This window comes from Xiphias gladius, chromosome 5, assembly GCF_016859285.1.
Source record: "Xiphias gladius isolate SHS-SW01 ecotype Sanya breed wild chromosome 5, ASM1685928v1, whole genome shotgun sequence".
NCBI classification, from domain to species: domain Eukaryota; kingdom Metazoa; phylum Chordata; class Actinopteri; order Istiophoriformes; family Xiphiidae; genus Xiphias; species Xiphias gladius.
Window position 1 is genome coordinate 16,460,726 of NC_053404.1, and position 25,671 is coordinate 16,486,396.

At 40.8% G+C, this 25,671-nt stretch overlaps 1 protein-coding gene across 1 annotated transcript in view; it reads left to right on the top strand.

The window, feature by feature from the left end:
- The window catches only part of pou6f2 (POU class 6 homeobox 2), a 69,438-nt gene that overhangs the window by 34,002 nt on the left and 9,765 nt on the right, over window positions 1–25,671 (top strand). Inside the window, exons 4-7 of the mRNA XM_040127323.1 lie at window positions 2,629–2,933; window positions 16,032–16,169; window positions 21,580–21,789; window positions 23,753–23,906. Of these exons, the coding sequence (XP_039983257.1) occupies window positions 2,629–2,933; window positions 16,032–16,169; window positions 21,580–21,789; window positions 23,753–23,906 (807 nt within the window). The remainder of the gene's footprint in view (window positions 1–2,628; window positions 2,934–16,031; window positions 16,170–21,579; window positions 21,790–23,752; window positions 23,907–25,671) is intronic.

Consider the following 25,671-nt stretch of genomic DNA (forward strand, 5'->3'; position numbering starts at 1 on the left):
TGGCTTTCTTTCATTGAGCTTCTGCAGAGTGGGGAAAGAGGACAATGATCTGATCTTCATCAAATGTTCATCTGTGCCTGTCCTGGCGTCGTAGTGACCACACTAATCAAAGACTTGTCTGCCCTACTGTTTTATTCATATTTTATGAGACAACCATAGTTAAATTATTTAAGTGCATTGATTCTGTATATATAGTACAAGATTGTCTATGCTTGTGTATACAACTGTGCAGCTGCATTATCAATGGATGTTCATAAACTCTGTTGAACCCGTGTTTGTTATTCAGTCCTTTGTGTTTTGAGTCATTTTGTTAGTAAACTGTGTATGTGATGCACACTTTAAAATCTTTCTGATAATGCTGCAGATTATACGTACTGTATCTTCAACAATTCATTTAAAAATTCAAGATTTTTATTGTCATTTTGCACTATACTATAGTTTGTACATTTAAATGAACTGTCAAAACCAATCTGTTATATTGAACTTTGGATGCAGAAAGAGACAAATTTCCTTGTTTCCACGAGTGACGAATGGCTGAAGAAAAATCACTTATTTCCTATGTATAATTTAATCAGGCATCATGTAAAATTTTTATATATCTAGTTGCATGTCTTCACAACTTTGGCATTTGTTTTTTAAAAATAATGACCATCAAATGGCCAGTGCCACAGTAAACTTATTTCCTCAGCAGGATTGATCGATTTAATATCGGGATATTTAATATATATTAATATAATATCTTTAACATAAAATATATTTAATATCTTATGCATACATTTCTTGCTCATTGTAAAAGAAATTTAATACTTTCAAATTAGTTTTGTATAATTTACTTATCACTACTTGCGGGAACTATCCTAACTTTGTTCAACTTTAAATTCCACTGCAAAATTTCTTTCTGCAGTACAGTGTGTGAAGTCCGGTCAAATATCAACATACAGATCAGGTCTGTCCCCTCCAAGCCCATGTTATCTTTTAATCCACGGAATATTACGTGGGATCCTTTCATGGTCATCTGTTGAACGCCTTGAGGGAGTTTCTTCAGATTTGGCACAAATGTTCATTTGGACTCAAGGATAAACTGCTTAGATTTTGGTGTTCAAAGGTCAAAGGTCAGCTTCAATGTGATATTGTAATGTTCTGCAAATACACTTAGCATGACCCAGGAAGAACTGTATACGTAGGGCTCTCTTTTGCTATGTAGAATATAGTTACTTTTAAGGATTTTTGGGAGTTTTCGACTGACAAGGCTGACAAGAGCTTTCTGAATGTATGCACAGGTAAAAAAAAAAAACAACTTTTCTGTCCATCATATCTGTATGGAAACTCAGTAGACCGCACGGCAGTTGAAACAGATTTGAATGAGCTTCTAAAATACTCTCTGAGTGATCATTTTATGAGTAAATATAGCCGAAATCACAGAACAGCCGTCGTCTTCAACCTGTGTGTACGGTTAATTTATCAGACAACGGCACGGTCATAAAATCAGGATTTTTAGCAGTGCAGAGCAGCAGCTTGGAAATGGCTTGGAAGTGACTGCTTGTTAACATGTAGTTTCAATGGGCCGTGTTTCAGTCACTATTTGATAACAGAAAGAGAAAAACATATAAATGAGAACAGCTTTATTGGGAATTAGGCTGAAGTAAAAAAATAAAAAAAAAAAAAAAAAAAATATATATATATATATATATATATATATACACACACACATATATATGTATATATATACACACATATATGTGTATATGTATATGTGAGCACAGAGAGTGGAAGACAAGCACACAGATAAAGGGTGTTCCAGCCACATACTACGTTTTGACCTAGTCTTGTTTAGTCCAATTTTCCACATATAAAATTATTCCTGATACCCTTTGTAGACATTATTTGTTGTCTGTTTGGTGTTATGGATTTTTTCTTACATTCAAACTGATAGAAGTTCCACCAAAGTCTGTATTGATACAGTATATAGAATGATAGATTATATCATATTTATATCATATTTTATATGGGCATTCAGGGTCCATGGGAGTATTTGCATGCTGGTGTGGCTGCAGGCTGTCCCATCTCAAGTGTTAGCCATTTAGCATAAAAACTTGTAAGCATTTAAATGTAGAAAAGAGGTTCTAATGGTGTGCTATTATTGAATCCAATTAGTTAATTGGTTTATTTCTGAACAATTGCAATAAAAATGGATGTCTCTTTCCTATGAGATTTTAAACCATTAAAGCAAAGATTCTGACATTCTCCAAGTTATAATGACGACTTTTGGCTCCAGAGAGAGCAATTATATCAGTCAGATTTGATAGCTTTGTCTTCCAAGTAGCAAAATTAAATTCACAGGCTGTATCATGCAGGCTAAAAACCCTGGAGGACCTTGTTGTGGCTCCATGCAATTTACATCTGTCTCTTACTATTCACCCTATGCTTCCCACAGCTCCATGTGTAAACGTGTGTCTGTCTGAGGTGTTAGCATATTCTTCAAATAATGAGGGCTTCCTGTTTATGTGTTAAAACACTTGTTGTCATGTTGTCAGTCCAAACTCATTTGTGTTTGTTGCACTCTATATGGAAAGTTCAGGTCTGATGCAGAAAGAAGAATCAAACAACTCGCTGTCCTTTCATCAACAGCTACCTCATCACTCAACTCCCAGCTCCAGCACCTGCAGCAGCTCCAACAAATGCAGCAGCACCACCAGCAGCAACAACAACATCAGCAGCAACACCATCACCAACAGACCCATTCCCACACCCAGAACCAGCTGCCATCCCAGCATCACATGACCCCGCCCAACCAGCAGCAGACCTCTGTCCCATCTCCAGGCTCTGCCTGCTCCTCCACCTCTGGACACCCGCAGCAGTCTCCACCACACCGATCCAACCAGTCGCCGGCCCGCAGCCTTCCTTCTCCCACCACCCCACCCATGCCTCTGCCGGTAAGTCAACAACCCATATATTGTGTATTGTCATGCACCAATCCAGACTTCTCTCTTTCAGATTCTGATACCTAAACACATGGAACTGTCCTCATACTGACCTGCTACCGATTCTCTTTTGTTTTTTGAATATCAGTCATTCCACAATCTTTGTACACCTCACTTTATGCAACTTAAGATCATTGTTTAAGGCAACATCAGATTGCAACACAGTAACTACTAGGGCTGTAGTCTCCCGGCCGACTGGTCGATCGGTTGGTCGATATGCTCTCATCTGACCATATTCTCATGGGCTGGACAATCACCAGGGTTACTTTCATAAGGAGAAAAGCACTACATCAATAGTCTTTCAGGATTAACTCATATTTTATTGCGGCAGCATGAGGGACAGACCACCTGTGAAAACGGTAGCACAACAACTCTAAAACAACCTTAAACTCGCCCAACCGGATGGAGACTGCTAGGTCTAACCTTATTTAACATTTATGAATGTTTACTGAACATTTACTTGGAGTCGGCTACAAACTAATTGACACCATGTCAAAGAAGTCGTTGGTGTGGCACATTTTCTTAAAACAGATGACCAAAAAGTTGAGTGTAAACTTTGCAAACAGCAGTTTGCATTTCGCAGCTCAACAACCAACATTGCATATCATCTGAAAACAGTAGCCTAAATTGTCTGCGTTAGGGTGCTCTGTCAACTTTCGTGTTGAACGCTGGAGGCTCTGAGTGTATATTCCTCACTAAATCCTGTGCTGGGATCACCAGTTGATATGTTTCTATTTTTGGAAATCATGTGAATATGGGCAGGTGTATGCTGGTCGGTTCCTGAGTCTGTTGTTATCATTTCAGTATAAAATAATTAGGTTAAAATTATTTAATATGCTGCCAGCACTATTTTTTATGTGTATTTATAATTAATTTTGGTTTATAAGGCTACAAGGTAGAGTGCACTCAGTGCACTGTGGCTGATTTAGTTAATCTAGAGAAAACCTGCAGATTTTCTTCTCCCCACTACCAACTGATTGGTTGAAGAGTAGGTACGATTTCAGTCGACCAAGATTTTCTTTGGTTGACTACAGCCCTAGTAACTACATATCACCCCTTTGCCATAATTTGAGATGTTCATACACCAACATTCTCTTCAGGCTTTTACAAATAGTAATCTTATTTTTCTTTCTTATCTTATTTTTCTTTTCTTATACATTGATAAAGTTGTGTTTTTATAATTTTATAACAAAAAAAATACTAAGAACCAGTATAAAATGTGGACTGGTCACTTTTGACTGATACCTGATTAATTTAATCCAACCTGTCCTCCAGTATTTACGTTGATAATCACCCAGTACAGTATATCAGATACATCCCTTTCTGCATTTTGACGTTAATGTTCTCAGTGTCTGCCATTTTACAAATGTGTAAGGCTCTCAGAAATAATCAGCTACTTTTATCCTATTCATGTACTTTTTCTTTGACACTGATTGAACTACGTAGGGGTCCAATGGGAAAGTGGTTTCATACTTTTGGACTGAATGTTGTCATTGCTGATGGTGTGAATTTGGGCAGCATAAACAGTGCTTGATTCTCTGTCAGCACTTGATCTTTATCAAGTGGCCATATTTCAAAGTAGGCAAGCAGCTCTTCTGTCTACGTGGAGATATTAGTATATGAATCTTGTTGCTGAAGCCTTGACGCACTTGAGAACATCAAACCTCACAACCAGGCATGAAGCACGATTCGCATCCTCCTCCAGCAGATTGAGAAGGGAGTTTGAGGTTATCTATCCTTGGGTTTTCCAGCCATAATCAGCCCCTTAATCTTTGCAGCTCTTCCTACTCAACCTCCTTTTTAGTCACTTTGTCTGTCCATCCATCTCTCCCCTTCTGTCTGTCTGGCTGTCATTCTGTGACGATAATAACCTATTTTATATCCCTGTGGTTTCATTTCTGGTCGAGACTGGCCAGGGTCGCCTTTCTGTCCCTGGTCACATTCATCAGCGTCAGACCCTTATTGGGTTGTGGTGCAACCTTCTTTATGGCCAGGATGAGTTGGGCTATTTGTTTCCCCCCTTGCAGCCCTCTCCGGCCCTGTCACGGCCTAGTGAGACTCAGCAGGAAAAACAGCCTCTGGATTTAATGGGCTCAAAAGACTAGCCGCTACATCGCACCAAACACACTGTCCAGTCTGAATGTGGGTACAATGGCTACTGACCAACATACTGATTCACACATTAAGCTTGCATTAGGCAGCCTACAAAGACCTTAGGTAACAACTGCACTACAGTCAGACTCTCCAACTTTACAAGTCTTTGATTTGCTAGGAAACCACAACTTTGTTAAATTTCCAAGAATCTGTGAATATCTTTCTCTGACACACAAAGATAAAAGAAGCAGGGTCATTTTAAGACTGAGACCCTTAGCTTTATATAGATTGTCTTCTTCTAAAAGAAGCTGTGCAGCTGATTATGATGACTGTGGACAGAAATCCCTTGAGGGGGGCCGAAGGGCCCACATAAGGTATCATTAAGATATTGCCTCATCAAATTGGATTATGGAACGTGTGTGTGTATGTGTGTGTGTGTTTGTGTGTGTGTGTGTGTGTGTGTGTGTGTGTGTGTGTGTGTGTGTGTGTGTGTGTGTGTGTGTGTGTGTGTGTGTGTGTTTGGGGGTGGGTGTTTAGGTGTGGGCGAATCAGAATGGCCGTAAAAGGTTTAGTTTCTTTGGGTCAGTGCTGGGGTTGTCAAAGAGTGTGTCACCCAGCGAGGGGCTCGCCCAAGGACAGGCCGTGGCCTCAGCACCCACTCGAGGCTGCAATAGGATTTAAACAGCAGCTCCACCTCCCTCCATGCCTGGGTCAGTGATTGGATTTTCAGTCCCAGAATCACTGAGTACCTCTTTGGTTAATTCACAAAAGTTTTTAATTCAAGAAGACGCTCTAAGCGAGGGTTTCTCACAAACACACATGAATTATCACCATTATCATTGTCACCATACCATTGTATGTTTTAATGGAAGACACAGAAGGGCATTTCTTGTGTTTCCATGCTTTACCCAGAGGAGCTGGTCTGTGCAATAAATTCGAGTCATAACAACCATAATACAATCAGCATTACACAGATAACACCCCTGTTTCCTACTGTCATTATTCAGACACGAAAAAATCACCCAGCCATTCAACTATTTGCCAAAAATTCGGTGCAGAGCTGCAGAGAGACAAACACTCATTATGTTCCAATTAATGTCCCATTGTCATTTTCTTCTCATGGGAGGTGTGTGATATTCTTTGTAAACTCATAATGAGGAAATCCTGAGCATTCATTACATCCCTAGTGTTTTTAGTGTTTGGTTTTTTTAATTTGTGAGACAAAATTCATTAATTGGCTCATTAATAGCCCTATTAGAACACAAATCACACCACAACAGACTGTGTCCCCTTGAGTCAATGGTCTAAACTCAGATTAGTGCAGCTAATTTGGTTAAACGGAGTAAAAATGCACCTTTCTACCCAGCTCACACCCACTCCCCAGTATGCAGAGTACAGTAAGATGCAGCCTGTAGCTGCATGAAATAGCCAACACAGTGATGACAAATAGACGGGGGGAGATTATGAAATTTGCTTAAGTGTGTTAATGGGCTGATTGTGTGAGCCTGCTGGATTTTGCTGGAAGTTGATTGATTAGAGCTGCGGGTTTTCTCCACGCCCGGAGAGCTCAGGGATTTGACGGGGTAAAAGCGCTCGCCAAGTCTGTTACACCGGAATTGATCTTAATTAGATCTGAAAGACCTGCCACAGCAGAATGGTCGCGGCGATTAAAATGAAAAACAGGAGAAATTACTGATCAAATTAATCATAATGTCGGGCTACAGCTGTAGGTCTGGTGTAATTTGCCACTCCAGTGAGTTACATCAGCCCAGGCCGGGAGAGGAGAGGCAGTACATACTGATCCGTGGCAGCAGGAAGCTTAGGCCAGCCTATCAACTCTATTATTCCAGTTTGTGTGCCCAGACCTTCCTGACCCTGCTGCACCATCCAGTGAAGCCCCAACATCGCTCTCTCTCTGTGGCTCTAACTGCTTGCTTTTTACTGCCTTTTTTCTTCTCTATTATGTCTTTCTCCATCCAGGAGTTGTATCCTCTACAACACTGCAATGTCTCTCTGCCATTCTTGTCATGGCTGTCTTGTCACCAGCAAGTTGTATGTTCACTAATAGCCTCTGACCTTGGTACAGTGTCTGGCTGGCTGGTTTTCGGGCAGCCTTGCAGAGATGTAGGCGTCCTGTCTTCCTCCCCTGTCAGACTCCTGCCGTCTGTCTGTGTGTCTGTCTTACTCCCCTACGCAGTCGTCTCCTTGATCGCTGTCAGAGCCCCACACTGGGCCTGTCCACTCTCCATCCACACACTCATAGGGGTAATTACAGCCTAGGGGCCTGCCTCCTATCCCTGTGCTCCACAATTTACCACCAAAGCGTCCACAGACATCTCTCTTCTTCCCCACTGCACCCCGACATCACAGGACCGCAGGGCCTCAGACCCACAAGTGCTGCAATTACCTGAACCTCTCCTCTGTCCTTTTCTCTCTCTCTCTCTCCCTTTTCTCCTTTCAGTCTCTCTCTTGCTCTCTCCTCTTCCCCCCTTGGCTCCCTTACTATTCCCTGGCAATCAGCCTTCATTAGAAGCCTCTGGTGAAAACCCATCGTCACCAAGGTCAGCAGCTGCCAACCACAACGGCCTTTCAGAGGCCTGGCTGTCCGCAGTCTCCATCTCTTCTCACCTACTTGCCATCTTCCCCTCCTCCTCCCCCTCTCATTCGCTCCACCATCCTCCTCAAGTCCCAAGCCCATCTCTGCTGCTTTTGTCTCCAGCTGAGGCCCCTTCAGACACTCGTGTCACTGTTTTCCGCTGCAGTGCCCTTTTACTTATGTCAACCGCTGTTAAAATCACCACTGTCCAATTTGCTCCAAATGTCTCTTTTTTATGGGCGGTGTGTGTTTCTCCCATTATATTAACGTGTATTAAATGAGCCTTGCACATCGATTAATTGATTTTTCAGATCAGCTCCAGATCTATTCAATTTAGCGAAACGGGCCGCCATCATTCTGCGGGGTATTAAATCAAAATTAAAATGACATGCTCAAATGTGGACCCAATGGCTCATACTATGGCCGATGTAACTTGCAACGTTAGGGAAAGAGACCATTATCTATCATGTGTCTCATAACTCAACAGTGGTGTCTGTTTGGAAACAGACTGGAGGTTATTCATAAAAATAACCTTTTTACAGATCTTTTTCAATTGATTTCTGACAGTAAACGTCTAAATGTATATGATTTTTTGTTTTTTTTCCTCACATTTTTAAATTAGTTCCCAAGCCAAACAAATTAATGTTAATCAGGATTTTACTATTTTGAAAATGTCACACTATTAGATTTGTTTATTGGAGGCTGCGCAGTAAGAGTTGTTTCATTTAATCAGAAGTAAAGCGCAGGGTCATACTGTATCTATTACTGAGGATGCTGAGGTCATGTCATCCTTTTTAGGAAAAATATTAAAATTAATTAAATAGATTTAAAGTATCTCCACCAGAATTATCTTCCTACCAGTGTGGTAAATGATTTTTAAAAAGCATGGTGGGAGATAAAATACACAGAAAGTATAATTAATAAGGTAATCAAATAGGTGCTTGGGGTTGCAGTGCTGGAATTGGGACTCATGACCTCAGTATTGCTAAAAATCTTTGCTATGGCTCTGGTACAGTGCTGTATTATATATATATATAATTACAATTTTCTAAAAAAAAACTTTTAAATATGTATTGATGGTATATTGTGCCAGGCTTTGTTTAAATGGCTGTGCTGCCGCTGCCATTGCCACTGCATCTGGTGGTTATGTGGTTTAGAGCATGAACAGGCCCTCAGCTCTCCAGCAGCTCAGCCTAGCCTCTTATTAATGCACAGGAGATCCGGCTCTTAAGAAGGCAGAAAATTGCCTTACATAACAAGCGCTCCACAATTTAGAAATACAAATGTGCACTGTTGACTGAAGCAGAAAATAAGACTGTTGCCCATCAACAGCACCACATTTCATATGAATAATTATAAAGCATGGGAGCTAGATGAGGAAAACAACCTGACCATGACAGCTCTACTACTTTTATTTACTTCAAATGAGGGATTAGGCAAGAAGAAAATCTACAGACTTAAGGACCAACGATGAGTCCTGAATTTTTAAATTAAGAGAAAGTCAAATTTATCATATTTTAGGAGGACCATTTGGAAAACTGTGCCGGTACTTTCACTTTTAAAATTATACCTACATTGCTCTTTCCATGTACTTTCTGGTTTTTCTGGTTTTGTTCAGTTAATATTTCCTTCGCTTTTTGAGGTCTGTGATTCTTATAAACCTGGACCTGTCACCCTTGTGGTGGGCAGAGGGCTTCCAGCAGAAAGACACAGCTCCCTGATCAGCCCACATGCACACTAGGGGCAACACATATTAGACGCCCACAGGGGAGCCCTCAGATGGAGTACCAAGCTAGGGCTCACCTAACAGTGGATAAGGAATAGGGTTTCCTTAATTACGAGGCAGGGCTGTGACATTGAGTCCCCCCCTCCTTCCTCTTCCAGCAGCCTCCCAGACACTGTCTAAGTGCTCCGCTCCGCTGAGGAGGCCAGTCCCCCCGCGGGGTGCGATTCCACTGCCTGTAATTTCTGATGCCCATTAGTGACCGCAAACAGAGCGCCGGGCTCACACAAGGAATAAAGCCACACAGCGCTGCCACGCTGTAAAAAGAACCTTTTAATGCAGTGTTATTGCATTATGCCTTCCTCATAGACCGAGTCAAAAGTCCCATTTGTGGTCTCCGCGGAATATTATCAGAAATTCTTCTCCACAGTGTATTTGGTTTTGGTTAGCTGAAGGTAGATTTGGTATATTTTTTTTGCAATGTACAGTGGCTGCGTGTATTGAAATTCCTCTAAACTCTATTGCCCTGTTCTCATATGAGGAGGATTTTGCATTTTTATATTTTTCCTGGTGGGTAATTTTATGCCCTTTTTCATTAGGGTTGGGAATGTGCAATTGATGGTTTTGCGGCTACTAGAATGCAAGAACAGTGTATTTTCTTAAGTCAACCCTTCAAGAGTAGAGCCTCGGAAGTCAAAACTCGAATAATCAATACAAATACGGCAGTAAATGTCATCAATTCATCTTTTCACTTATGCTGATTTAGCTTGTGCCAACGACTGTGTATATTTTGGAGAAAAAGAGAGACAGTGAAGCAGAGAGACAGAGGGAGGGAAGGAGGTAGATTTATTGATCAAGGGTGACCACATCTTAGCCACAGAACTCCTCTCTTGTGATTAATCTTTGGGCTTAGAGTTGGCCAATGACACATGACAGGCCTCCCCGTCCAACTCCTCCATTTCTCTTCATTACTGGCCGTATCTTTGGACACCGCAGTGGAGAGTAATCATTTACCTTTATTGTGTTTATAAAGCTGAAGCATGGATGACCCTTCCTATATTGAATTGAGGACATCAAAAGATCACTGGACATTGATTAGAAGGATATTAAAGTCATTCAAATGCTATATTTATATGTCAAACAACAGCAGAGTGACAAGAGATTCCATTTCCACCTAAACGAAAACAAATTGATTGGAGTTGGTACAGTTGAAATAAAACTCTAAAAATCAAGAAATATGTTGTATTATATATTAAATATATCAGGTAATTGTCATCAAAAGGCTGGGGAGAGTCTTTGATAATACACCAAAAAAAATAGTCCTCCTAATTTCTCCATAGTCTGATCTCCTGACTCTGACCAGACTCTAATGATTTTATTTTTCTCACAGCAACTAACACCATAGCCAGGTATCCACTTTAAAGTCATAGCCACAGCCTCAATAGATTAACTGCAACACCAGTTTAACGCTGGTATGATTTCTAACCCAACACTAGTATGGTACAGAAATAACTGCACCAAATCTGTCAAATCATGAGCTGAAATGGTCAGCACTTTCCTCTGGACACTTAATCACCAAGTAATTTGAAATTTAATACATCTGGAAACAGCTAAATATTATAGATCATTCCTCAGGAAGAGAAATAGTGTAAGAGGAATGTAGTATAACTTATATTTTTACTCGCAGTGTCCCCTAACCAGAGGAAATATGCTGCTGCTGTGATTGATGACAAAGAACCCACTCTGAACCTCTGTGCTACACAATTATCAACAAATGGGCTGGAGCAGATTTTATGTAATGATTAAAGCTGCTGTTAATTTCACATGAAGGTAATGAGTGGGGAGATTGACGGCCACTGTCCGACACTCCATCATCCCTTTATAGTTAGTTTAAACGTTTTCACGACTCTTTTCCTCCTTCATTTGCATTTTGCCTCATTAGATATGGCCATTTCTGAGGCTGCCCGCAATATCCATTTCCTGGAGTTAATGCATTTTATTTGATCAGCCAAACCTCCCCAGTTAACTAGCTGTCATTCTGGTGTTTCATGTGACATCACTCCATTAGCACCCGCCATGCCACCTCAGCCACCTCCACATCCACACCCACTGCCACCACCATCTCTCCACTGTCTTAAGCAATTACAATGTCCAACTGTCACCGGATGCAGTATTATTGCTGGGTGTTATCTGCCCCGTTTGTTCTATCCGTCTTTCACTTCCCAATAGTTTTCCTCAAGAAAGGCTCTTTTTGGGTTTTATTTTTCACAGTGGCTGGAACAGGGGCCCAGTGGTGAGCAATACACTGCACTCAGAGGGCTCAGAGTGCACGACTGCAGTGCAAGGCCCCGCCAACCAAGGGAACAGAGGTGTTTTTGAGGGCCTAATGGCATTTTGATGTTCATAAGCACAGTGGATGTGAGGGAGTGGAGAAGGGGAGGTGGGGTGGAGGCCGTTTTGGGGGAGGAGGAGGAGGAGGAGAGTCAGCAGAGGACTGTCAGCGGAAGAGTCCTGACAGACAGAGAACGTGTTTTTTCATGTCACAGCTGATTACATTCACTCTGGAATGGGAAAAAAGCAGGGAGGAGATGTGGGGCCAGGATGAAAGAGGGAAACTTCCATGTCGGTCCAGAGATGAAGGACATTTTCTCAAACATCAGCTGCAATCATACTTGTTTCTACATGTAATCAATCTGAGAGACTTTTTTAAAATGAAAAGATTGTAGTTTCAGTTGCTTTCTTGACAAAAGTTTGCATATAGCTACTTTCATTGTCAATTAAAAACATTTCTTACCACTAATTTGCTAAATCAGCTTCTGTGGTCTCATATTTGCTTTCATTTTTTTTTAATGATATATAAAATACATTTTTGATTCTGTTGTTTAATCATAAATGAGTAGAAAATAAGTTTTACACACCACTGAAGCCTGAGCGCATACAAATCTGCCTGCCTCTCGTGCCTGAACCACTTTGTCCATTTTTATTTGCTCTTTTATGTCATGTGCAGGCCAAGAAAAAAAAAGCAATTAAGTGTAAAATGGCCACATGAAAAGAGCAAAACCAAGAATAAACTCCAGTTAGTTTGTGTCAGACAATTTTAGTTTTCCAGGGGTCTCTCCACGGTTTACGGGGACGCTATTTTTCCCTCTATTCCTGAGATTACACGGGTTGCTGCACCAGGTGACCCTGATGGTCAAACAGGCGACGAAGAGCATGGTGGAGTTTCGATTTCCTCCCCTTCATACCGTACAGCGAAAAGATGCATTTTTTAACAATTTGTAGGTTTTTTTTTTTTCCCCCTTCTGAGACATATATTTTGTGTTTGTTAATCCCTGTGAAGCCCTGTATTTTGGCTGTATTAAACTGTGATAGTGCAGAGAGTGAGGTGACAAGATAATGTCACATGATATAATGGAGGCTTTGGCTCTGTTAAAGTTTGCAGCTACACAAAATGGGAATGTAATAACAAAATCTAAATTCTTACTTAATTTTAACTTAAAACATTCCTTTAACACATACACTGACATTTGTTTACTTTAGCATTTGTGTTATCTCAACCCTTGTGTGGATGACCAAAGTGGTGTATGCTGCTGAAAATCCTCTTGACGCCCTTTTCATGGCGAATGAAAAGAATGAAATACAATGGTTAACGTGCAGGATCTGCAAACTGGAAGATCACTGTTTATCTCCTCCAACACATGCAATCAGTACAAATGCTAGGTCAGGTCTGTCATTTTGTGCCTCCCGCCGGGGTGTTGAGAGGAGTCACCGTGGCGGAAAATCACCTGTTTAGGTGTTGAACACAGCCTCACCACTCCTTACTCCTGGCTCTCCTTCCAACTGCTATCCATATTATCCAGTGCCAAGAGATGCAGCAATAAAGCCTGCTTTCTTTTCACATAGATTTACCAGAATAACATAGCATCTGAAAGGGCTATCATCGAATGAAACACAATGATAATATTTCAGATAAATCTGAAAGCTTTTCCAGCAACCTATCACTCACACAATGACACCAAGCACAGCAGTTTTTCAGGGAGACTCAAGGTGTGCTCCTTCTCCAGTCACAAGTCAAGATGAAATTATCGGCTGATATCAACATCTAGCTTTAACTGTCTCCTCAGGAACGCTCCTCTCTATGTTTCACCAACATCTTATTTCAGAATTTTGAAAATAGGGCTGTTATTATAATGTCAGACTGTAAAGAATTACCAATTTACTGATAATGGAAAGCTTAGACGTGAGCTGGTCAAATCCATCTTGGTATATGATCTTGATAGCTATTTAATAACAAAAAAATTCTAACAATTTAAAACAAATTTTAACTACGAACAAAACGTAATTGTGTCATTGCAGTCATTGTGTCAGAAGTCAAAAATGGTTGTTTCTTATTACTGTTGCCATTTTCCATCACAATGAAGGTATATTTACTACAGATATGTCTGTAAATGTTTGGCTGTTGTGATAATGATGAAACTAATACAATAAAATAATAATTTATACCCTTATTAAGGTATTTAAAATATATCACATTATTAGTAAGGATATTTTCCAAGATCAGTATATATGGCAACGGTTATCTAAATCACATGTAGAATAATCAAAATGATTTTCAAAGACATAAACTGTGTGCCATGGTTATGCATTACATGAAACCAGCCTGGAATCATTAGTTTGGACAACAGAAATTTGTAAAACCGATAACATGATAACGTGATGTCTAATAGAAGTTATTGTTTCATCTTGTCTACAGTAGTCACAGGATTCAAACCTCTACATGCCTTAAAAAAATTCACCATTTAGCAAAGTGTTTGGGGTAAAGAACAATTTGGTAAAGTAGATGCGAGAAGACATATCTGCATCTGATTTTTTATTCCTGGGTGCTAATTTATCCATTAGTTTGCATCCAATCCAATGTAATCCAAATGCTAAAAATACATTTTTTTGGGGGATCAAGCATGAACAAATATTCCTGTAAATTAACTGTTCCAGGATTTATTTTGTGTCATATGATAAAGATGTACATTTTCCACCGTTGATTCCGCTGAGTTTAACAAATAGGTAAAGTAATATTGTTTAATTGTCAGAGCATGAAAACCCAAATCAGCTCAATATATTATCCCAAAGTACATATAGGTTGGGAAACTTCTTATCCAATGTGGACTGTTGATGAATATCTAAAGTCTTAATTCCAGTTTGACTGGGATTCTGCTATCCTGCTACCTTTGCATGTAAAGTCAGAATCAATTTTCTGCTTTGTCAACATTTGAGATGTTAAGATTTCCGAAGGACAGCCACTGGACATATAAAAGACAATCTTGCGATTATCAAGGAAAAACTGGATGACTTTCAGACGAGGGGAGGCAATATCAATCACGGCCAATTTGAGGCCACCAACATGAAATATGATTTCATAAGACAAATGCAGTGTCATTCTTAATGTGCTTAACCTTTACTGTCAATGAAAAAGTATTGATTGCTCTGTGGCATTTTTTCATCATTTGATTTCAGAAAGTGTAATAATATATGGTGGTGGGGTAAGATAAAAGATGAATGGCAACTGAATGATCTCAGATGAACAAAGCTGAATTCCCTGCAGAGTCCAGAAAGTGTGGAAAAGTTTATGTTTCAGTGGAAGAATTTCTGTTGCAGCACATTGTATTTCACATAAATGTAATAACTGCAAAAAAACACATGCAGTGCTTTAAGTTATTTTGAGTCTTTTATATAAATGCTTGACATAAGCTTTTGACTTTAACAGTCTTGTTTGAAAATGTAGCCAAGCAGTATTAGCAGCAGGTAGCAGGCAGCCTGCTCTTAAGCAGTGTTTCTATTATTTCTCTGTTCTGTTGAGTAAATGGGAGGTCTCCTATCTCTTTTGGTCTTTGATCTACTTACTCAACCTAATAAGACTTTGCTCTGCTGCACTACAACCAAATCAGCAGTGCATTTTCAGCCTCCTAATAAGTGGTTAGCTTGATTTATATAGGTAATCTTGGCGATGTGGCGGGGCTCCACAACCTCTCCCCGACACAAGGAGCCTCTTTTCACAACCAAAGGCTAGACCAGATGAGTCCATTACAGCAGGGGAAAAGATGGTCATTTAACCCTCCTCTCCTTCAAAAGTAACAGTGTGCTAGTGCATCATGACGCTGGAGGAATTCTTAGTCAAAGCGTATTGAAGCGGTTGACGATACAGTGATGCATGGCCACGCTGACTGGCTCTATTGTGAGAGCAGGATGCTGTTGGGCAATTGCTGCAGGTGGAGAGAGTCGGCTCGGCCTGTGGGGAGCCCCAGGGGCCAGAGGAAACACTTAGAGTGGTAAAATGGCCACTTATTCACGGCCACCCTCCCTTTCTCACTGCTCCTCCCTACCCTCAAGCCTCCCAACGGGCTCAGGAGCACAGACCTCTGGGAACTGTATGATGGACTGCATAGCCCTCAATACTGTACTATACAGACCTCACTGCAGTTAGCCTATTCTGGCCTTAGCAACAAAGAATACAAGTGTGACGGCCCCCACACTGAGCCCGACTTAACCTGCTTATTTAGGAATGAGAATTATACTGCTAAACATTGGCACTGGTGACATTAACAGATGCAGTTTTGATGAATGATTTCTTTTCCCTCTCCAGCTGAATCCCCTGGCCAGCCAGGCGGCTGTAGCAGCAGCAGCAGCCATGGGATCAATCGCTGGTTCTCAGGTGTTTGGCAACACCCTGTCAAACATACAAGGAGCCACTGGGCAGCTGGTCACCAACGCACAAGGACAGGTGAGTCCTGTACGCTAGATGCAAAGATGCAGAAAAAAAAAAAAAAAAACCCAAAAAAACTTTCTGAATGATAAATTATACATTCAGCTAGTTGAATGCTACAGAGAGAAAACAGTTGCATCTGTAAATGGTCTGTAAAATATGTTTCTGGACCATCTATCATGTATAAATATGCAGCTCCAAATAAAACATTTGTATAGTATTTCTGATCTTTCCTCATAGATTTTTAGTGTTGGCTCTCTGTGTTCTCTTGAAGGCTTTTGTCTACACTCTAGTAGCCGCCCTACCATATATTAAGCTTTTTGGGAATAAACAAAGCCCCTCTTTTTCTTATCCACATGCGCCTGTCGCAGTAAAAGGCTGACCTTGTCATATTTACAGGGTGGCTGCAGAATTGTTCCATCAGTAGCCAGAGGCTTGAAAGATGATGCTTGTCATTGTGGGGCCCTATCTAATGAATCATCTTATCGCTGGTGCACACAGCACATATTAAAGAAAAATTATATGGACAATCTGCCCTTTCATGCCACTCCTTGTTATTTACCTTAGCATTTGTCCATCTTTCAACACTTGCGCAGTCTTCATAGCGTATGGTTAACAAAAATATGGTGAAGGGCATGCAAAAACAGTTGATTTTGACTTCCACGCTTGACATTTAACCTACCGGAGTTGCATTTCACTACTACCAGTGTGACCATGCTTCACTGCTTAAAGTTAAGTGTTGTCTGCGTGTGGGTGCTTGATGCTAAACGTCACTAATGAGACAGTATGGACTTCCCTGGCTCAAAAGGTGCCTGGAGCACTGGGGACAGATCACTGTGGATATGGACTTGATGGGATGCTCTGTGCTTTTGTAGTGTCTTGGCGGCTGACACTCCCTGACATAATCAGGTCACAGACACGGTCAAAGCCCTGGGCTACAGCCTTTGCTCCCCAGCTCATTATTCCACAGCATTATTCAGACGGAGGGCTCTGAAACATGCACTACCCTATCAGAAGGCACATCCCCACCCACCCACCCAACACAGAGGAGATTATACAGGCTAATACATACCTCAAACATGGCGGAGGTCCAACAAACACACTCTGAGATCTTACGTCAGCATGGAAAAGCTGAAAACATGAGGCAGAGGAGCAGCTTTTATCAAATTTTTAGTATTATTTGAAAACTGCTTTTATCCACTCAGGGTAGTATTCAGTTGGTATTTAGGGACAAAACAACAATGTTTATCATCACTGTGCTCCATGAGTAAAAAGTTACCTTTCCTTGAATTTAAAACATGGTCTTCTGTCTTTGACCTCCTAATTTCCCTTACGACTCTGTCAGAAGACCTTTTCATAAGCCAGAGCTCGGGGGACCTTGACAAGTGCCAGGTTTGATGGACGTTTGGGGTTCAATATGTTTTCAAACCTTAATTATATTGGCCCCAGCCTTTTTATTCTCCAAGGAGAATCAATGAGGCTCTTTTATCCTCACTGCCTCTACAACAGTGATTAAGGCTGTGGATAAAAGCCAAAATATTGTTAAGTCACTTTCACTCCTGATATTTTTTTTTCCTTTATCACCTGTGACATTTTGTGAAAATCTTCTTCTGTTCAGTACAAATTCTCACTTTTACTGCAGTTTATTCTGTAAATAAAAGCTGAGGTGGAAAAGGGGAAATTAAGGGCTGTTTCACGTAGCAAATGATACATGCTGAAAGGTGTAGACCTCCCTGAAATGGTCCCACTTTCATTAACCCCAGTGCCACAGCTAGGGGCATGAAAGATATCCATCCTTTTTGCTCCCACTAGGAGAGTAAAAAGGATTGTAGACAGTGCTGTCAGTAATGCAGAGAACAACAGGCAACGAATACATGCAGTTAACCTGCAAAGCCAGTTAGCCTGTAAAGAAGGTGAAACTCAACCACAACACCAGAGTGCAAACACAATGTAAACTGCTATCGACCTTGTAGTTCTAAATTTACAGCAGGGCTGCAACCATTGATTATATACATTATCAATTCATCTGTCAATGCCCTACAAGTTACCAGGTTGCTTGTTTTGTCCAAATAACACTCCAAAGACCAAAGATGTTACATTTATAATGATATATAAAAAAAGAAAAGAAAAGCAGCAAATTCTCACATTTGAGGTGGTGCAAGCAGCTAATGTTTGATATTTTTGTTGGACAAATAATTTAGGAGATTAATCCATAATCAGGACTGTTGTAGATCAGGTTTCTGTCGATCAACTAATTTCTGTTAAGCAACTAATCATTTTAATCATTGCGCTAATGTAATGTATCTGTATCTTGTACATTTGAGAAAATTTTAAAGAAGCTGTTAAATTAATAGAAAATACCTGTCTTGTTCTGTGTAAGGTCTAAAACCAGATACCCAGGAAATGTCATGTGTCCAGTGCATGACTATGAGTCTGCTGTTTCAGGCTCTGATTTGCTCTGAATGTTAGATTTTTTGGGCTTGTGTGTTGACATGAGTCCAAACTTCCCAAACATTTTTCCTCAGGGGTCTCAATTCACTGCATGAACAGTGGAGGAGAGAAAATGAGATATTGCCTGGTGACCATGTCTAAAGACACAGATTGCCCTGGCTGGAGAGATGACATGACATTTCTGTGGAAACAAAAGCAGCATAATCTTAATGAGTTCTGCTGGATGGAGTGAGGCACGTTACTCACATGCCATACGAACTGGAGCAGGAAGCAAACACAGGAAGCCAAATAAAGGAGGAGAAACTGAAAGATAACCAAGAGGAGGGATTTAGCAATGAATGAGAAAAGGTCCTGAAGGCTGCCAATTTATGAAAGGGTCGTGCGATGAAATTGCATCATAGGAAACACACAGTCAAGTATTTTGACGTGGAAAATGATGTCATGTCTCCATCAAATGCAGACTTTCTGTATAGTAAGTGAATTTCCTGCTGGTTGTTTGGGAGTACTGCAGGTTTGGAGGCAAAGATGGGAACTCACCAAACCTAAGTAGAGCAACTTACTTAATATATATAATTCGGAATAACATTAAGAATGAATAGAAAAATATGATATTTGTAAAATTAGGATGACTGATTGAATTGTGTGTCAAACATAACGCTAGTAACTTGACCATGGTTACTCTCAATCACTTTGATCCCACAAGACACACAAGGTCATAGTTAGTCTGACATTTATACATCATAGAAGTCTAACATAGAATTGTACCTCCTAAAAAAATCAATTTTAAAGGCATACTGTACATACTGTATGTGTGTGTGTGTGTGTGTGTGTGTGTGTGTGTGTGTGTGTGTGTGTGTATATATATATATATATATATATATATATATATATATATATATATATATAAAAATATGAACATATGTATGTTTTAACCATTTCAATTTACTTAACAAAAGCATCAGTGTTAGATAGCGAACTTTGCCTGACTAAAAGAAGGACTAAAGTAAGACATGTTTCCTGAATTAGATCTGGAAATAACTGATCAGAGAATAAGTGAGAAAGTTTAACAATCTGACCAATCGTTCTCTACCAGCTTTAAATTCTGTACTTGGTTCTGTTTGACGCTCTGCTGCAGACACATTATGGGTATTACTAAAAAGTATTGAGGCTCCCTACCCAACCCCAATTATGCTGAAATAAAAACTTAAGAATATATATTTTTTTTAAATAACGCCTCTGCTCCCTTAACCTCAGCATTACTGAATTCAATACTTCCCATTGAGTTATCGTATAACGAAGTCTTCCCATCTGTCCATAAGTTAACACTCAGACAGTTGACTGCACTAAGAACTCTACCCTCCCAGAAGAAGAGCTTGGTGACAATGCCATGAAACATCTGTCTGAGATAGTCAGATGGAGAAGCAATGCTTGGCGGGACAGGGATGAGAGCTAAGCTGTCAGTTGCCTGCTCTTTTATTATGCTTATAGAACAACCACTTAGTCCAATGATGATGAATAATTGAGCGGAACAAGTTCCCTGCCACTGTGGCATGCAAAGCGGGATCAGCGGGACTCGAGAGACATGAGCATCAGGCAGGGCAATAAAATATGCTAAGTGGCAGGAGAGCATTACAGAGAATTTGTAAAGCCTGCGCAGAGAGAGAGATAAATTATCTCTCCCCTAATGCGAAGCAACGTAAGCAAATGAGCCGTGGTAGGGATGAATTACAGATTGTCGGCCCACCTTTCTCTCACCGATCCCTCCCTATTATGTCAAAGAGACGGGGGAGAGGGGAGGGTGAGGCGGACCATGCACTGAAACACATCAGTGGTGGCGATAGAGATTGCGGAGCCAGAAAAGGCTCAGTTAATGCTGCGTGAAAGCTGTTTGTGGTTTTGCTTTGGGTTGGTGTGTAGAAGCTTGGAATAAAATGTAAACTTAAAGAAGACTCAAAGAGAGAGCAATTTTAGCAAAACAAGCATTTTGCCCAGTTGCCAAATAATAGAATTTAGAATGATGGGCATCTCATCTGTTTTGAGCTGCTCTCTACTGTAATGAGGCTTGTTGGAGGAGCGCTGTCAGCAGGGGGGCCAGGGCAAAGGAGGCTCAGGAGCTGCCCAGAGCCAGTCCCCAGATGACATTAACCTTCATCATGGTGAAGAGGCGCTAAGTCCCCCCTAAAGCGCCACTCTTGGCCACACTCTGGCAGCTCTGAGAGCTAAAACGCTGCAGTGACACTCTGCAGCCCCCTTTGATCTGCCCTCCCTGATTACAGCGACAGAGGAGAGGAGATCAGGGGATAGAAGGGGGTGGAGGAGGGGTAAAGTACCCCTGGGAATCTGAGAGTTGAATTAGAAACATAGGGTCCTGTCTCCCTCTCTGATGCACTTCTTTTCTCCCTCTTATTGTTTCTTTTCATACTCTTTCTTACCAATTCTTCCTTTCTGCCTCTGTGTGTGTGAGAGTGGGTGAAAGGGGGGACTGTCTCTCAGCAGCCACAGTCCGTCTCAACAGACACAGACAAAGAAACTTAAGCACAAACACACGTGGACACACACACAGTAACTCATACACCCACACTCATCCCGGTCTTGGCCTGGTGATGGATAATACAGTCAGTGGTGTGCACCATCACACACACAGGTATTCAGTGCTGACCTTTGCTGTGTGCTCCCAGCAGTCTGCTTTGGCTTCACTTGCTGTAGTCTGTAAAACCACCTCAGTGACAGATGATCAGTGAACAGTGGTGCATGTTTCTCTCTCCAAATCACACACAGACCAAATCAAAAACAGAGTGCTTTGATTAGCCTCATAGCACTGCAAATAACCAGCTCACGCTTTATTTCCAATCAGATTAAAAGAGTCCAAAAAAAGACTTGCAGCGCAGAGATCACTCAAAATGATACCTCCAGTGGTGTTTCTTCTTCTTTTTAACTCCACCCAGCTGATTTTTTCTCCTCTCTACCCCCTTTGTAGATAATTGGAACTATTCCACTGATGCCCAACTCTGCAGGGCCCTCCAGCCAATCAGGGGGTGGCAACCCAGCACTGCAGGTACAGCCAATTACACCTCAGCTTCTGACCAACGCTCAAGGCCAGATCATCGCCACAGTGATCGGCAATCAGATCCTGCCTGTCATCAACACCCAGGGAATCACACTGTCACCTATCAAGCCTGGACAGCAGGTAACACATACGCTGCTGAACAAACTCACACACACATATAAAGGAAGATATCTTGTAGAGCAGCTTGTAATGTACTTAACCTGATGCTCCAGCAATGATCAAGAATTGAATGACTTTAAAACTGTTGAGTGAGCAACACCTAGTGGAGTCAGGCTAGAGCTCTTTTTGTTCATAAAAGCAAAATATTCCAGTACTGCTAGTCAGGTTTGTTTATGCTAAACGCCTCACATTTTTCCCACTTCAACACTCATAATGCTCATTTGCATCATTACACTTGGAAAACACAATTTGTGTGTGTGTGTGCACGTTCGTGTGTGTCTGTATGTGTGTGTGTGTGTGTGTGTGTGTGTTTGCACGTGTGTTTGCATGTTGCCGTGTGTGTCTGTTCATGTTTGGAAGGCACTTGTCAGCCAACCTTTCAGACTCAGTCTCAGGGAGACTGCTGCACTCCTGCAGAGTTCAACCCCCCCACCACAAAAAAAAACACTTTTCATCACTCTATTTTAAACTCAAGAACTCAGTTCTCCACCTCTTTCTGTTAACTCTCCCTCCCTCCACCTCTCTTTCCTCAATCACAATCTCCAGCCTTATGATTTGTCCTCTCCGACCTGAACTAGAAGTATTTTGCTTTGATTTAAAGGAAGGCGCACAAAACACACAAGTTGTTTCTTTTTTTTTTTTGCACACTAGATTCGAGCTCATACTGTAAGTGTTGAAACTCGAACTCAAACATTTTCTCCTCCCAATTTGAAGATCTATACACTGCTCGAGTGTGGAGCCTGATGCATGTACGCACCAATGAAAATGTTATTGACTTGATAATGACAATGTCTGCGCAGAATTACTGAGTAAAAGTTTATATTTAAAGCGCCTACAGTGCCGAACAGACAAACTCTCAGCAGATGGACACCTAATTGTGGCTCCCAAAAACTCCTGATCATACTCTTGAATGAATTAATGCATTTGTAATAATGTTTACGCTTTTGTCTCCACTTCAAAGCCCGCATGTACACATTGTTCCACAGGCATAATTTACCGTTGTCAGAGCCTGCAGTCTAGAATATTTCCAGTGGAGCTAGATAATTCTCCAAGCCTGTCAACAGTCCTGACAGTGTGTGCATCGCTGTTGACACCCTCCACCATCCAAACAAATACATGCCACAGAGAAAATAATTAATAGCAAAGAAGGAGAGGAGAAGCCAGCCCAGCTTATGGTGGAGACAGCTTTAAAAGTGAAGACGTACCATCTTGATCTTGTAAAAGCAATTCAAATGTGCATAAAACATGAAAATACATCGTTTTCTCACCATCAGAGCACGTAGCCTGTGGATCATGAATTATCTTTGATATGGGGACTGCTGTGGCCACGTTTTTATTTCAAATTCACGCTGCCATTATTAGCATCCTCACAAGCCCGATGACGAGACAGAGGACTCTGATTGTCATGAGCTGTTCCTCTTCTTTTTTAAAACTGAAAGTTTATTTCTGCAGAGGAGCTCTCATGAAGCTCATAGAGACAGTGGAGTACCTGAGCTGAACCAGCATCTGCTTCCTTTTAGACTCTCAATGTCTCCTGCACTGTAAACCACTGCGGTAGCCTATTGAGCAGATCATTGACACCGTACTCTGCTCTGTCAGTCTAAATACTGCAGGCAGTAATTGACATTTATCCATCATCAGGTACAAGGTAAATCTCATTATAATTATGCCCTAAGTGGCTAATTTTATTAGCTGTTGATTGGTTAGTTAGATTTAATACTATAGTCACTATAATGATATGACTATAAATGATGGTTATTATGATGCTGTGCAGAGGGAATAATGGATATCGTTCTGTACTACATGCTGTCGATATGTTGTATAAGCTCTGTGTGTGTGTGTGTGTGTGTGTGTGTGTGTGTGTGTGTGTGTGTGTGTGTGTGTGTGTGTGTGTGTGTGTGTGTGTGTGTGTGTGTATGTCCAGCTGCCTCAGGCTCAGCAGGGTCAGACAGGCCCTGCATCGTCTCAGCCCAACCTGCTCCACATGCCCCACAGACAGAGTCCTCTCCACCAGGCCTCTTCCTCCTCCTCCACCTCCTCCTCTTCCTCAGCTCTCAGCGTGGGGCAGCTAGTCAGCAGTGAGTGTCCAGCACAGCTCACAAAACACGACATGCCTTCAAATACATGGCATAAAGAACCATTTCCCTACTATTGTTGTTGTATGACATATAATGTGCAAAAATGCAATAGTCTCCTTCTTAAACATTTTTAATCCGTCATTTGAGTCTTCATGGACTTAAAAGATAAAACTGGCAGTATCCTATACTTTTCTTGCCATCACCAAATCCCCTTAGAGGATAAAAACCAACAATGCACCTCTCAATACTCTCTGACTTCTTTACGGTACTCTGTCTGTGGCACTCAGACCCAAGTCTCTACTGAAGACGTAAATCTTTTAAAACGGGTCACAAATATACTGTATACTCTCATTTTTTTTAAAAATCCAAAAATTAAAAATTTCCTGAAAACAGCTAAGAACATTAGTTTTTAGCAAACTTTTCCCAAACAGGAGTAACTACTGCATTTTTTTGCAGCAGATTAATAAACATTTGATACTCCAGTGAGTATTTAAAGCATCAGGAGGGTGTATGTAGGACTGAATCAAAATAAACTACAGTGCCCGTGTTCATAGTAATGAAGGAACATGTCAGTGTAACAGCATGGATCACTGATGTGTTTTAAAAGTTTTTGGCACAATAGTAGAGCTGTATGGCACAGAGGATGATATTTGGTTACACAGGCAACGCTTGTTTTTTGCATTAGTTCATTGTCGGTTTTGGTCTTTTCATGAGATTTTTTTACAGTAAAAAAATTTTAGAATATCTCCAGACGTATCCTTTAAAACAAGTCTACAATACTTTGTAGAAAGCTTAATTTTTCTTCATTCTACAGTAACTGTCTTTCTTGTCTAAAGATACTGACACTGACAAAAAACGGTCCTTGTAAAAAATGTTGACATCATGCTCTGTGTATTATCGACAGTAACAAGTAACATTTCTGAAAAGAAATGTTGCTTTTTTAAAATGTTTTAAGTAACACAAAGGAAATTTAATTCACCTGAATTGTATTAAGATGGCGGCAAAATAAAACCAAAATGGTTCGGGTGGCTAGAAACCACCAGGGGTAAGGGAATAAAAATGTCTGTTTGTAAATTGGGTGAACGGTTCCTTTAACATCACTGGCTGGAGATCCAACATTGTGGACTATACATTACCTACATTAGACTCAGTGTGGACAGCTTTTGACTGATCCCCGCCCCCTACAATTGCTTTATTTTTCCTGACTGTCATTTCTTTGGTTTATTAGACGATCCGAAGTGGCGTGTGTTATGTATAATGAACATAAGTTTCATTCTCCCAATGCGTGGGCCTTTGGCAGAGCCTTATAAATCACTGGGCCACAGCCTGTCAGCATGCAGCTTCTGCCTTTAAAAACTCTGTTTTATTCAGATAAATTTCATTTGTCAGAGTCGATTCTGCTAAACTCCATGTAAACTCATTTCAAAGGCAGCTACAGTGCCACTGAATTTAATAAAAAACAAGTCGCCATTGATCAACTTGTTGTAGGTATTGTGTGTAGTTTATGTTTACTCGTAGCTTGGAAAATATCTTCTAAACCATTTTTGAGTCTGCACAAAATCATTGTGGCTCAAGTTCTGTGGTAAATAGAATTGATGCCGGGGCTCCAGACGAACTTTTCCACTGGTAGCACTGGTGCTTTTTTTGTACAGCATGGTATCAATCAGTGACCTTGCATGCTGATGGATTTTAAGCCAGTGACCCGAGACTTGATATAAAAGAAAACAAAAATGTTAATCAAATAAAAGCAAAAGCACAAAACAAC